At 39.5% G+C, this 12,347-nt stretch overlaps 1 protein-coding gene across 2 annotated transcripts; it reads right to left on the reverse strand.

Moving 5' to 3' along the window:
* Positions 1-4,072: 4,072 nt before the first annotated feature.
* On the reverse strand, positions 4,073-6,220 carry LOC144250782 (uncharacterized). 2 transcript variants are annotated; one of them, XM_077793869.1, is made up of 2 exons: positions 6,022-6,220; positions 4,073-5,517 (listed from the first exon to the last, which is right to left on the reverse strand). In XM_077793869.1, exons 1-2 carry the CDS (start codon positions 6,206-6,208, stop codon positions 4,073-4,075), a joined length of 1,632 nt encoding a protein of 543 aa, XP_077649995.1. In that variant the 5' UTR covers positions 6,209-6,220. The 2 variants fall into 2 exon arrangements, with proteins under 2 accessions (XP_077649995.1, XP_077649994.1); XM_077793868.1 differs by having other exon boundaries at positions 4,073-6,220.
* Between the last annotated feature and the right edge of the window lie 6,127 nt (positions 6,221-12,347).

The following is a 12,347-nucleotide window of genomic DNA, read 5'->3' on the forward strand; positions in this document are numbered from 1 at the left end:
ATTCTCAGGCACACAGCTCCTGGGAATAAAGGAACTTCCTGGCTAAGACAACCACAATGTTTCACCAGTTCTACTGCTCCTGGATCTGCCCAGAAATTAGTAACCTTAAACGATGGACTTTCTTGAGACCTGCAGAGTGCTCATAACATTGTGCATTGCAACTGTGGAATGTAACTGAGGAAATAGCTGCATACTGTTGCTAACTGTGTAACTTTCATGAATACAAAGAATAATGCTTGCATAGTCGTTAATCTGATTAATGAGATATATACAATAAAGATTGCTGGTGTAATACTTTAGACCTGCTGCTCCATTAGAGAGGAGTGCTCCACCTGATTCCAACTGTTCTATCTTCAAGTTCTGCGTGTTACTCTTTATTTCTTCCAATCTCCCATCAGACTTGCCAGAACCTGCTACTTTGGCCACACTGGTCGCACCAATACCAAGTAACAAAAATAAATAAATAAAGTAAACACCATCAATTTACAATTAAATTACTTCATATGTTTTTTGATACGTTAAAACAAGGTATATGGAAAATAAAATTTCCAATAAAATGTGATGTGCTTCTCAGAATATTTAATACTCTAATATTTTCCAATTTGTTAAATATTGAAAAATCAGAATTATATCAAGGCATCCTGAAATCTTTAAACACAGTCACTGATAATCACAGAGAATCAATGAAATTCCAACTACAGAAACACAGATATTCTCTATCTCAACTTTTGCCTGGGGTACATTACTGCTAATTTGATGTGGCTCCATGTCTAAGTATTCATGCTCAATACCAAATACAATGAAAATTACTAATCCTATCTAATTAACAACTGGTATATATTTTGGCCTCAGATTTGGCTAATATTTTCTGTTTTCTCTATTTCAATAGCATTCTAATGCAAATTGTCCTTATCACTACCAGCACTAAGTAAATTTCCAGACAACTCATCAGCTTTTCACAAGTGACCCGAGCAGAGACTCACAGCATCATGTTTTTGTAAAAGCACATCCTAAATTGCTGACTTCCACCTCCAAGGGTCCTTGACACACTTCTTAAAGACAAGAATATCTGACACCTCTTAGACTGCACTGGACCATGTGGCAACATGTTCTTCACTTATCAGTTTCACTTGAGCTCCCCAATGACATCATCTATAAATCAGAGACCTCCATATGGAATTCCTCCACCAACTCTCTGAAAACACAGGCACTTTTAGCACATTCAGAAACTCCTGCACAACAAAAGCTTCCACAAACTCTTTATGATAAGGACATTATGGCCACTTGTGATGACTACCAATTACTGAAGGTTCCCAGAGCAGGAAGCTGCCCCTTATGGACCTTGCTATATATTTTTTAAAACCATAGACTTGCTTTTTATTGAACTGGTAAATTTTACAGAGTTCCAAAATTAGTAAACCATGCCTGAGATTCCAAAAAATAAAAGAGTATAATGGACAAGCCCATCCACCCATCATACAGTTTATTAAATCTTGGTTCCTAATGTATTTTTCTTGGAGGTACTGGGAACTGAACTCGGGGACACAACCACTGAGCCACCTCCCAGCCTTCTTTTGAATTTATTATTTGAGTTACTTTTTTAGAGACAGGGTCTCACTGAGTTCTTTACTCTTTGTAAGCCAGGTAAGTCACCTTACAAATCGCAGCATTTGGGCTCAGGCTGTGGTTCAGTAATTGACAACATGCCTAGCATGTGTGAGGCGCTGGGTTTGATTCTTAGGACAACAAAAGAATTAAAATACAGGAAAATGGAATCTAACACTAAGAGAGATTTAACCCAGAAAAACATGTTGCTTTCAAATCTTCATGCTGATGCAATGTTCCTCTCCAACCCAGGGTGCATTTTTGTTACCTCTGAATAGATAAAAAAAAATAAAATGAAATAAAATAAAAATTTCCTCAAGTCTGAACAAGTTCAAATGGATCTGAAAAAAGTAAGGTCCTACCACATTTCTATATACAGGGCTTTTCTCTAGTGTGATTTTATTTGATTTTTTCATTGGTTGTTCAAAACATTACAAAACTCTTTGACATATCATATTTCATACATTTGATTCAAGTGGGTTATGAACTCTCATTTGTACCCCAAATACAGATTGCATAATCACATTGATTACACGTCCAATTTTTACATAATGCCATACTAGTAACTGTTGTATTCTGCTACCTTTCCTATCTCCACTATCCCCCCTCCCCTCCCCTCCCATCTTCTCTCTCTACCCCATCTGCTGTAATTTAATTTTTTCCTTCCCCCTCACAACCTCTTATATATAATTTTGTATAACAATGACGGTCTCCTTCCATTTACATGCAATTTCCCTTTTCTCTCCCTTTCCCTCCCACCTCATTTCTCTGTTTAATGTTGATCTTTTCCTTCTGCTCTTCCTCCCTGCTCTGTTCTTAGTTGCTCTCCTTATATCAAAAAAGACATTGGCATTTGTTTTTTAGAGATTGGCTAGATTCACTTAGCATAATCTGCTCTAATGCCATCCATTTCCCTGCAAATTCCATGATTTTGTCATTTTTTAGTGCTGCATAATACTCCATTGTGTATAAATGCCACATTTTTTTATCCATTCATCTATTGAAGGGCATCTGGGTTGGTTTCATAGTCTAGCTATTGTGAATTGTGCTGCTATGAACATTGATGTGGCAGTATCCCTGTAGTACGCTCTTTTAAGGTCTTCAGGGAATAGTATAAGAAGGGCAATAGCTGGGTCAAATGGTGGTTCCATTCCTAGGTTTCCCAGGAATCTCCATACTGCTTTCCAAATTGGCCGCACCAATTTGCAGTCCCACCAGCAATGTACAAGAGTACCCTTTCCCCCACATCCTCTCCAGCACTTGTTGTTGTTTGACTTCATAATGGCTGCTCATCTTACTGGAGTGAGATGGTATCTTAGAGTGGTTTTGATTTGCATTTCTGGGGAGAAGATGGCAGTGAATAGAGTGCATCATCCCCATGTACAGTGTCACTGCACAGGTGAATAACGAGGTACAATGACCAAAAGCTATCTTGTTAGGAATTTCCATCAAAATTGGGGTGCACCAAAACCTAGAGGAAGGATTTCCATCACCGAGGACCGGTTACTGGGTCACAAATGCAAGTGAACTGTGCGACTGGAGATCTAGTGTGGTTTCTTAAATGCTGTTCAAAGGGACCTGGAAACTTGAAAGTCTTACTACAATTTTTAAAGAGAGTAAAAGGATCTTCCCAGATCTTCCCAGTCGCTACATCTTTGAGGACAACTCTGAAAGCTGAATACTGCCCCACATGGCTTATCCTCGGTATTTTCTACAGTATGTGTCCTTTCATACAACTGAACAAAACTAGAACAGCTGAACCCTTTTTATTTCTTACTTGCATAGGATTTATACTTTTTATTCCAAGTCCTTAGTAAAATACTGAGAAAACTAGAAGATTTCCCACATTCTCACACTCACAGGGCTTCTCTCCGTGAGGGTTTTCATATATGAAAATGAAAACAGGGCTGGATGGGAAGCTGACAGGATGTAGAAAATCCCCCACAGACTTTTTTTTTTTTCAATATGATTAAAATGGCTTTGAAGACAACAGGGGAAATGGAATGATTTGTGATATTTTTTACATTTAAAGAGTTATTCAGTTGAATGTGGTGGTGTTTGCCTTTAATTACTGAGACTTGAGAGGCTAATTCTGAAGGCTAGCCTCAGCACCTAAGGAAGACCCTAAGAAACTCAGCAAGTCCCCGTCTCAAAATAAAAAGTAACTAGAATGTAGCTCAGTGTAGAGCACAATCAGACATAATCCCCAGTCTCTCTCTCTCTCACACACACACACATTTTCAGCAGTGTGAGCCCTTTCTTGTCTTTGAGGATGACATGAAATATTGATTTAGCAGGTTTTACATTCAAAGGATTTTTCTCCAGTAACTTCCTACATGTATATGAGTGAAACAGTAATAACAGAAAAGTTTACCAATTGTTTTCATGCATACGATTTCTCTGCAGTATCTGTTCTTTCACGTGTGTGAAGCAGACACGATGTGGCAAAAGCTTTTCCACATTGTTGTTATTCATAGCGCTTTTCTCTGGTATGGATTCTTTCATGTTTGCAAAGCATAGGGGATGTAGCAAAGGCTTTGCCACACTGCTTACATTCATAGAGCTTCTCTCTAGTATGTATTATTTCATGTTGGTGAAGGTGAGAGGACTGAGTGAAGGCTTTGCCACACTGCTTACACTCATAGGGCTTCTCTCCAGTGTGCATTCTTCCATGAATCTGAAGGGAACTGCCTGTAGCAAAGGCTTTGCCACACTGCTTACATTCATAGGGCTTCTCTCCAGTGTGCATTCTTCCATGAATCTGAAGGGAACTGCATGTAGCAAAGGCTTTGCCACACTGCTTACATTCATAGGGCTTCTCTCCAGTGTGCATTCTTCCATGAATCTGAAGGGAACCAGATGTAGAAAAGGCTTTCCCACACTGCTTACAATCATAGGGCTTGTCTCCAGTATGAGTTTTTTCATGTGAGTCAAGGTGACTGGATTTAGAAAAGGCTTTGCCACACTGCTTACACTCATAGGGCTTCTCTCCAGTGTGCATTCTTCCATGAGTCTGAAGGGAACCATATGTAGAAAAGGCTTTCCCACACTGCTTACACTCATAGGGCTTCTCTCCAGTATGAGTTCGTTCATGTATGTGAAGGAAAGAGGCAGTAGTGAAGGCTTTGCCACACTGCTTACATTCATACGGCTTCCCTCCAGTATGCATTCTTCCATGAATCTGAAGGGAACCGCATGTAGCAAAGGCTTTGCCACACTGCTTACATTCATAGGGCTTCTCTCCAGTGTGCATTCTTCCATGAATCTGAAGGGAACCAGATGTAGAAAAGGCTTTCCCACACTGCTTACAATCATAGGGCTTCTCTCCAGTATGAATTTTTTCATGTGAGTCAAGGTGACTGGATTTAGAAAAGGCTTTGCCACACTGCTTACACTCATAGGGCTTCTCTCCAGTGTGCATTCTTCCATGAATCTGAAGGTATCTGGATGTAGAAAAGGCTTTCCCACACTGCTTACAATCATAGGGCTTCTCTCCAGTATGAGTTTTTTCATGTGAGTGAAGGTGACTGGATGTAGAAAAGGCTTTGCCACACTGCTTACATTCATAGGGCTTCTCTCCAGTATGAATTTTTTCATGTGAGTAAAGGCCAGAGAACTGAGTGAAGGCTTTTCCACACTGCTTACATTCATAGGGCTTCTCTCCAGTATGCATTCTTCCATGAATCTGAAGGGAACTAGATGTAGAAAAGGCTTTCCCACACTGCTTACATTCATAGGGCTTCTCTCCAGTATGAGTTTTTTCATGTGAGTGAAGGTGACTGGATCTAGAAAAGGCTTTTCCACACTGCTTACAATCATAAGGCTTCTCTCCAGTATGAATTTTTTCATGTGAGTAAAGGCCAGATAACTGAGTGAAGGCTTTTCCACACTGCTTACATTCATAGGGCTTCTCTCCAGTATGCATTCTTCCATGAATCTTAAGGGAACTAGATGTAGAAAAGGCTTTCCCACACTGCTTACATTCATAGGGCTTCTCTCCAGTGTGCATTCTTCCATGAATCTGAAGGTGACCAGATGTAGCAAAGGCTTTTCCACACTGCTTACAATCATAAGGCTTCTCTCCAGTATGAGTTTTTTCATGTGTGCGAAGGTTACTGGATGAAGAAAAGGCTTTGCCACACTGCTTACATGCATAGGGCTTCTCTCCAGTATGCATTCTCTGATGTCTTTGAAGTAAACTGGGATAATCAAAGTTTTTCCCACATATCTTACATTTGAAATGTGCATCCCCTGTGTGTGTGATCCTGTGCCTTTGAAGACTTGTGTGTGATATACAGGTCCGAACACCTTGTTGACATTCATAGAGTTTCTCTCCAGAATGAGTTCTTTCATGTCTTCTAAATAAAGAGGAGAAATGAATGGCTTTCCGACATGTGTCCCATTGAAAATGTTTACCTCCACTGTGTGTTATCATGTGTCTTTGAACACTGGTGGGATAAGAAGAGGCTTCACCACATGGTTGCCATTCATTGGGTTGCCCCCCCTTATGAGTTTCTTCATGTCTTTCAATTTCATTGAAACAATTGATGACTTTTCCACATACTGTACTTTCATAAGATCCATCTACCCTTTGTATTAACATTTGTGTGTGAACACTTTTGAGAGAAACCAGAGATGTCCTATATTGTTTCAATTCACATAGCTTCTCTTCACATTCCTCATGCTTGTAGTGTTGGTGTCCAGAGTGAGATGTGATCTGCCTGAAGGAATGAAGGTCATATGAAGTCTTTTGCACACATAATGAAGTCACATGGATTTACCCTACTAAAATTTTTCTTTGTTCAGTTAAGAGGTGGAATTGATTTGAAGGTTTCCCCACACTATTCTGTGCCTTTAAAGTTTACCATGACTTCTTTGTAGAAGTGACCAACACATAATCAATGCTTAATTCATTCACAATTTTGTATGTATTTATAGATCCTTACATTACTACCAACATCAGGTAAAGGCTAGGTTTTCTCACTTGTTCAACTTGCCTGAAAATAAAGAGATTGAAAGAAAACAATCCTTTGCAACACAGCTTCTCTGTGGCTATTATCCAAATAGTGATATTCACATATGCAATTTTATAGTACTTTTTGCATGTCAAATACTTTGAAAAGACTGAATATCTGTTACAGCTAAGTATATATTTCTGGTAAAAAAATATTAGAAGAATTAATACATTTCATATTATGCATACTTTTTCAGTTGGTTTGCTTTAAAAATTATATGACAGTTCTCAGATTCCCTCACGAATTCCTCTTGTGAGTACAGTTACCTTACATTGCTCCCAGAGTTTTCAATCTGATATTCAGTGGTCTTATCTTCCCACCTGTTTCCTAAAATGAGAGAACAGAACAATCTTTATGAATATTTAGGAGCTAGAAATGTTTTGCCAAATCACAGGTGCCATTTATGCTGCAATAGTTCACCAACTGATTCCCTTTTCACCTTCTACATAAATGACCAAAATAAACATGAGTTCTCTATTTGATTAATTTTAAAAACATCATTATTACCTATAGAAGCAAGGTTTCTGAGGACTTCCAGCATCACATCTCTGTAAAGGTTCTTCTGGGAAGGATCCAGCAAAGCCCACTCCTCCTGGGTGAAGTTCACTGCCACATCCTCCAAGGTCACTGAGATCTGAAATATCCCACAAATGTAGAGTGGAGGTCAGGAGAGATTGACAGCATGAGAAATCTATACTCAACATGCATGATGTTCACATGATTCCCTGGCCTCTTGATTAATTCCATGATTTAATCCAACAAATCTTTACTGTACTCAATTTTTTACACCCATTCCAACACTAGAAATTGGCTACTCAGAAGGCTAACATCCTTTTTTAGTGCTTTATACCCTTCCTTTGGTGAGTTCACAGGAAGTGAGACGGGCTCCCAGATCACTCCTAACTTCTTTATCTGTTACACCTCTATTACATGTCCTAGAAACATCCGGTGTGGTACAGAGCTAATATAAGCAATTCGGATAGTACTTATCTTTAGAAAAGAAAGGTGATGAGTAGGAAATTGCAGGAATCATGAAACTAAGCATTTGAGAGAGATTCTGCAAACTACACTGGCTCCCTGTACCTAGAAGGTTAATATAAACAACATGGTATTTACTAATGTCTTGTTTCCTCTGAAAGTCTATCATTCCATACTTAAAGAAATGCCTAGAACCAGCCCACACCCACACCCTCTGGTAAAAGGGTCAATAAGGAGATTCCTTCATAGACAACATTTAGACAACCTTTCACACAGGTTGACACAATGTGGTAACTGGAGATTGAGTTCATCCTGTGTGATTATACAGAGAACAATTAGAACTTTGCAGGTGCTTTACTCCAGAACAAATTAAGTCAACTAGCTTACTATTAAGTGACAAAAACAAACATAAGTTCTCTATTTGATTAACTTATTTATTAATGAACACAACAATTTGATAATTTCCTGTGGTTACTGTCAAAGCAAAATGGGGTAAGTGCAAAGATGGCAGGTGTCTTAGAAATAACTCAATGACCCAAAAATGTCACCTTATCCACATAAGAATCTTACAAAGTTTTATATCTCTCAAAAAATCTTCTTAATAAACAGCAGGCACTACATTTCTAAGTCTCATAGTGAAAATAAATGTCCAATGATTGTCAAACTGTTTTAACAGCAGCTAGTTCACTACCATAATGTAGTCATGAGACACATACCAATGCTCCGCTCAAGGACATTTTGATCAACGTTGGGCCACATGTGCAATGGTTGTCTGTTGTGAAAGAGATTCATGGTGCCTGTAGCAAAGGTGGTGCAAACAAACATAAAGCAAAAGCTCTTCCAGAGTGTGGTAAAGTAACAAGTTTGTAGCCCAGAATCCTAAACTATCCTACACAATCAGGGTGTAAAAAAGGCCACCATTCACATCTGTAAGCATGTTATTCTTTTAACTTTTTTTTTAGAGAGGAGAGAGGAGAGAGGAGAGAGGAGAGAGGGAGAGAGAGGGAGAGAGAGAGAGAGAGAGAGAGAGAGAGAGAGAGAGAGATTTTTTTAATATTCATTTTTTAGTTCTTGGCAGATACAACATCTTTGTTGGTATGTGGTGCTGAGGCTCGAACCTGGGCCGCACGCATGCCAGGCGAGCGCGCTACCGCTTGAGCCACATCCCCAGCCCTGTAAGCATGTTATGATGTCTGCACAGTGATGGAACTGACAAAAAGAAAATGTCCCTGCAAGTGACACAGAACCATACTCAAGTACTGAAAACATACAGAACCGCCCAAAACAAGGAAGAATCCACAATTACACTCAGAGACATCAGCCCAACTCTGTCAGGACAATGATGCAGGCAGGAGGGCTTCATGGGCCTTGAAGCAAATGGGAAGCACACTGAGGTCTCAGGGTCACAGCAACACTCCACAGGACATAACCCACACCCCTACAAGTGCACCACCAGTGAAATCCCATGTATGCTCAAAGAACATGAGAGCTAGAGCAGAAAATAGATCAGAAGCAGCTGAAAAGCCTCCAGGGAAGGGGACGTTAAACACAAGACTCTAAACAGACACAGGACAAAGAGGGGACTCAAGAGAAAAGGTGACCATTTTGAAGGAAAAAATGTAAAAGTCCATCACAGGAAATACTTGGAGAACACCACAGGTGGTCCTGTATTGCTTTCTAAGTCATCCAATGCACATTTCAGAAAAGAAGAGCTAAAAGCAATCATTGAAACTGTCACTTCAGAAAAACAGAGAAAGAAGGGCAAGGTAAACCTAAATTAACCACAGGAAGGTAACAGAAGGTGTTGATGAAACCACAACCAGGAAATCCGCAGTCTACAATATCAAGTTCTTCATGAACATCAGCATCACTGATACACTGACATAAGGCTAAGAATACAGAAGACAGGGACTGGGGTTATGGCTCAGTGGAAGAGTGCTTGTCTACTGCTGGGGAGAAAGTGGGTTCAAACCTCACTGACACATAAAAAGAAAAAAAGTATAAAATATACAATAACATTAAAGAAAAAAGCAAAGAAGATTGAAAACCTAGTAACACATTTAAAAGTATCATCATCAACAATGCATTGGGACTTCAAGATTATCATAAACATGCTTGGTACAAATTCGACAACTTGCAAAAACTGGACCATTTATTTGAGAGAGACAATTTCCTATAACTTACACACAAGGGGAAATACACAAAACAGATGAGCCCATGGCTACTGACAAAAACAGACTCAATAACTAATTACTACCCAAAAGCAAGACAAGGCTCTGACATCTCAAACAGGCTTCCATGAGACACTTAAGAACTGCCACCAATTTTCTACTTGTTTTCCAGAACATAGAAGCTGAGTTAACACCTCCTAATTCTTTCTGAGGCATAAGTTACCATATTATCCAAATTAAATAGATAAAGAAAAGTATTTTTTTGAGAGAGAGAGAGAGAGAGAGAGAATGTACAATCATAAATGTAAAAAACTGTACACTCCAGGTGTCTATGCAAATGATGGGGAAATTATGGACACAGGAACCCTCACTGCAGTGACTACAGCAGTCATATCCAGAAGTGCCCAAAGCTACATGCAAGGAAGATACACCTTGCAATACTGGATGGACAAGCTGCAGTTTACCCACACCAAAGAACATCACCCAGAAAATGAGCTCTGCAGCCTGGAATGATACAGCACCCTTAAAGGCAGACTGGTAAGAGAGAGAAGCCAGTTTGAAATGGCAGAGTGCAGTAAGATTCCAAGTCAAAAACATTCTGGAAAAGACAACATTATAGATGCACTAGCAGAACTGATGGGTACCAGGGACTCAGGGAGCAGAGAGGGAGGGAGCAATGAGGAGGAGTGATGAACAGGGGGAACACAAAATTCCCAGAGCAGTGAAACTCTTCTGTATGATATTATCTTGTAAACTACGTAACACACACAATCACATCACACAGAGGAGGAACACTAAGGTAAAGAATGAACTTTGGCTTATCATAACATGTTGCTTCATCCATTCTCCTTATCAAATGTTCAACAATGGTTTAGTAACCAACAAACACCCTACACCAATGCAATATGTTGAAAACAGTGGAGACTATCAGCTGGAGAGAAGGGGTATTCGATACTATGAGTAATGTCACATTTAATTGTCACCTTGATTGGATTAAAAGATGCCAATGATTAATGACCTTATGGGTGTGTCTATAAATGATTGGCATGTGGAACAGTGTGTCTACAAATGATTGGCATGTGGAACAGTGAACCACACTGGAGAACCTCCTCAAGCTAGGCAGCACCATCCAATAGGACGGTGTCTTGGGTGAACAAAAGTTGGAAGAAGAAGGAAGCAGCAGCAGAGCAAGCTCCTTTCTTCTCAATGGGTTCTTGATGGCTGCTGCAGTGGCCTGAGGATATCAGACTCTGCCTCCTTCAGTCTCCCTAAGTGGACTCTGCCAGTGATTCTCCAGGGAGTATCCAGAACCTTAGGTCTGGACCAGGGAAGCATCATTGATACCTCTTGTTCTGCGGCTTCAGCCTCTTGGACTCAGCAGCCAGTACTCCTAAAACTCTCCAGCTGCAGATGGCCACCGTGGACATCCAGCTTTGGGTCAAGTAGGCCAATCTAAAAGTCCCCTTTCATAATCATACTTCCTCTTGATGCTGTTCCTCTAGAGAACACTGACTAATATACTATGTAAGTCAAAAAATGCTCTGAAAAAAAATAAAGTTTATATCATAAAGAAGTGAATAAACTACCAAGCCATGAAGTTTTACAAACATATACATGAGAAACAATTTTATATGCTAAATACCATTTTCATAATAATGCAAAAATAAAGCAAAGAGGAAGAGTCAGAGTAACAAATTTCAAAACTATGGACAAAAGCAAGGAAACTGATTTTCAATACTATTATCATCTTGAAAGAAATTGAATGATAAGCCTTCAAAAGTCATTGTGTGGTCACATACACAAAGTGTTAAGTTTTGCTGTGCTTAGCAAAACAAAGGGGCACTGTGAGAAACTATGAACTCTTTGAACTGTGTCCTTGTTGCCATCTTAAGAAGATAAAAGAATGTTCTGCCAAGTTTAAAATATATAGATTTTTGCGCTTGCCAGGAAATAACTAACTACAAGTAGTATAATAAGAAGTATAGAGCACTGTGACCAGTAATAAAGTTATGCTGAGAATGTTTATCCATGCTGGAAAAGATTAAACTGCCAAGAGGATGTGTTTCTTTTTGCTATATAAAAGAAGAAGGGAAAAAATAAAGAGGTGCTCATTCCTACTGTGTGTGTGTATGTGTGTGTGTGTGTGTGTGTGTGTGTGTGTGTGTGTGTGTGTGTCTTTCAGCATCTCTGCTGTTACCACCTGATCAGGAACTACAGATTGTCAGCAGGGTCTGACAAGTCATTCCAACTGCTGGTGTGGTGGTGTGCACCTGTAACTTCAGCCAATAGGGAGGTCAAGGCAGGGAAATGGAAAGTTGGAGGCCAGTCTAAGCAACTTAGCAAGACACTCAGAAATTTAGTGAGACTGGTCTTCATTAAAAATTAAAAGAGGGTACCAGGATTGGAGTTGAGTGGCAGAGCACTTGCTAGCATGTGTGAGGAAAGGGGTATGATCCTCAGCACCACAGAAAATTAAAAAAAAAAAAAAAGGTATTCTGTCCATCTATATCTATACAAAATATAAAAAAAAATAATAAATACAAGGCTGAGGATGTGCTTAGTGGAAGTGACTGTAGGT

This window comes from Urocitellus parryii, chromosome X, assembly GCF_045843805.1.
Source record: "Urocitellus parryii isolate mUroPar1 chromosome X, mUroPar1.hap1, whole genome shotgun sequence".
Classification (NCBI taxonomy): Eukaryota; Metazoa; Chordata; class Mammalia; order Rodentia; family Sciuridae; genus Urocitellus; species Urocitellus parryii.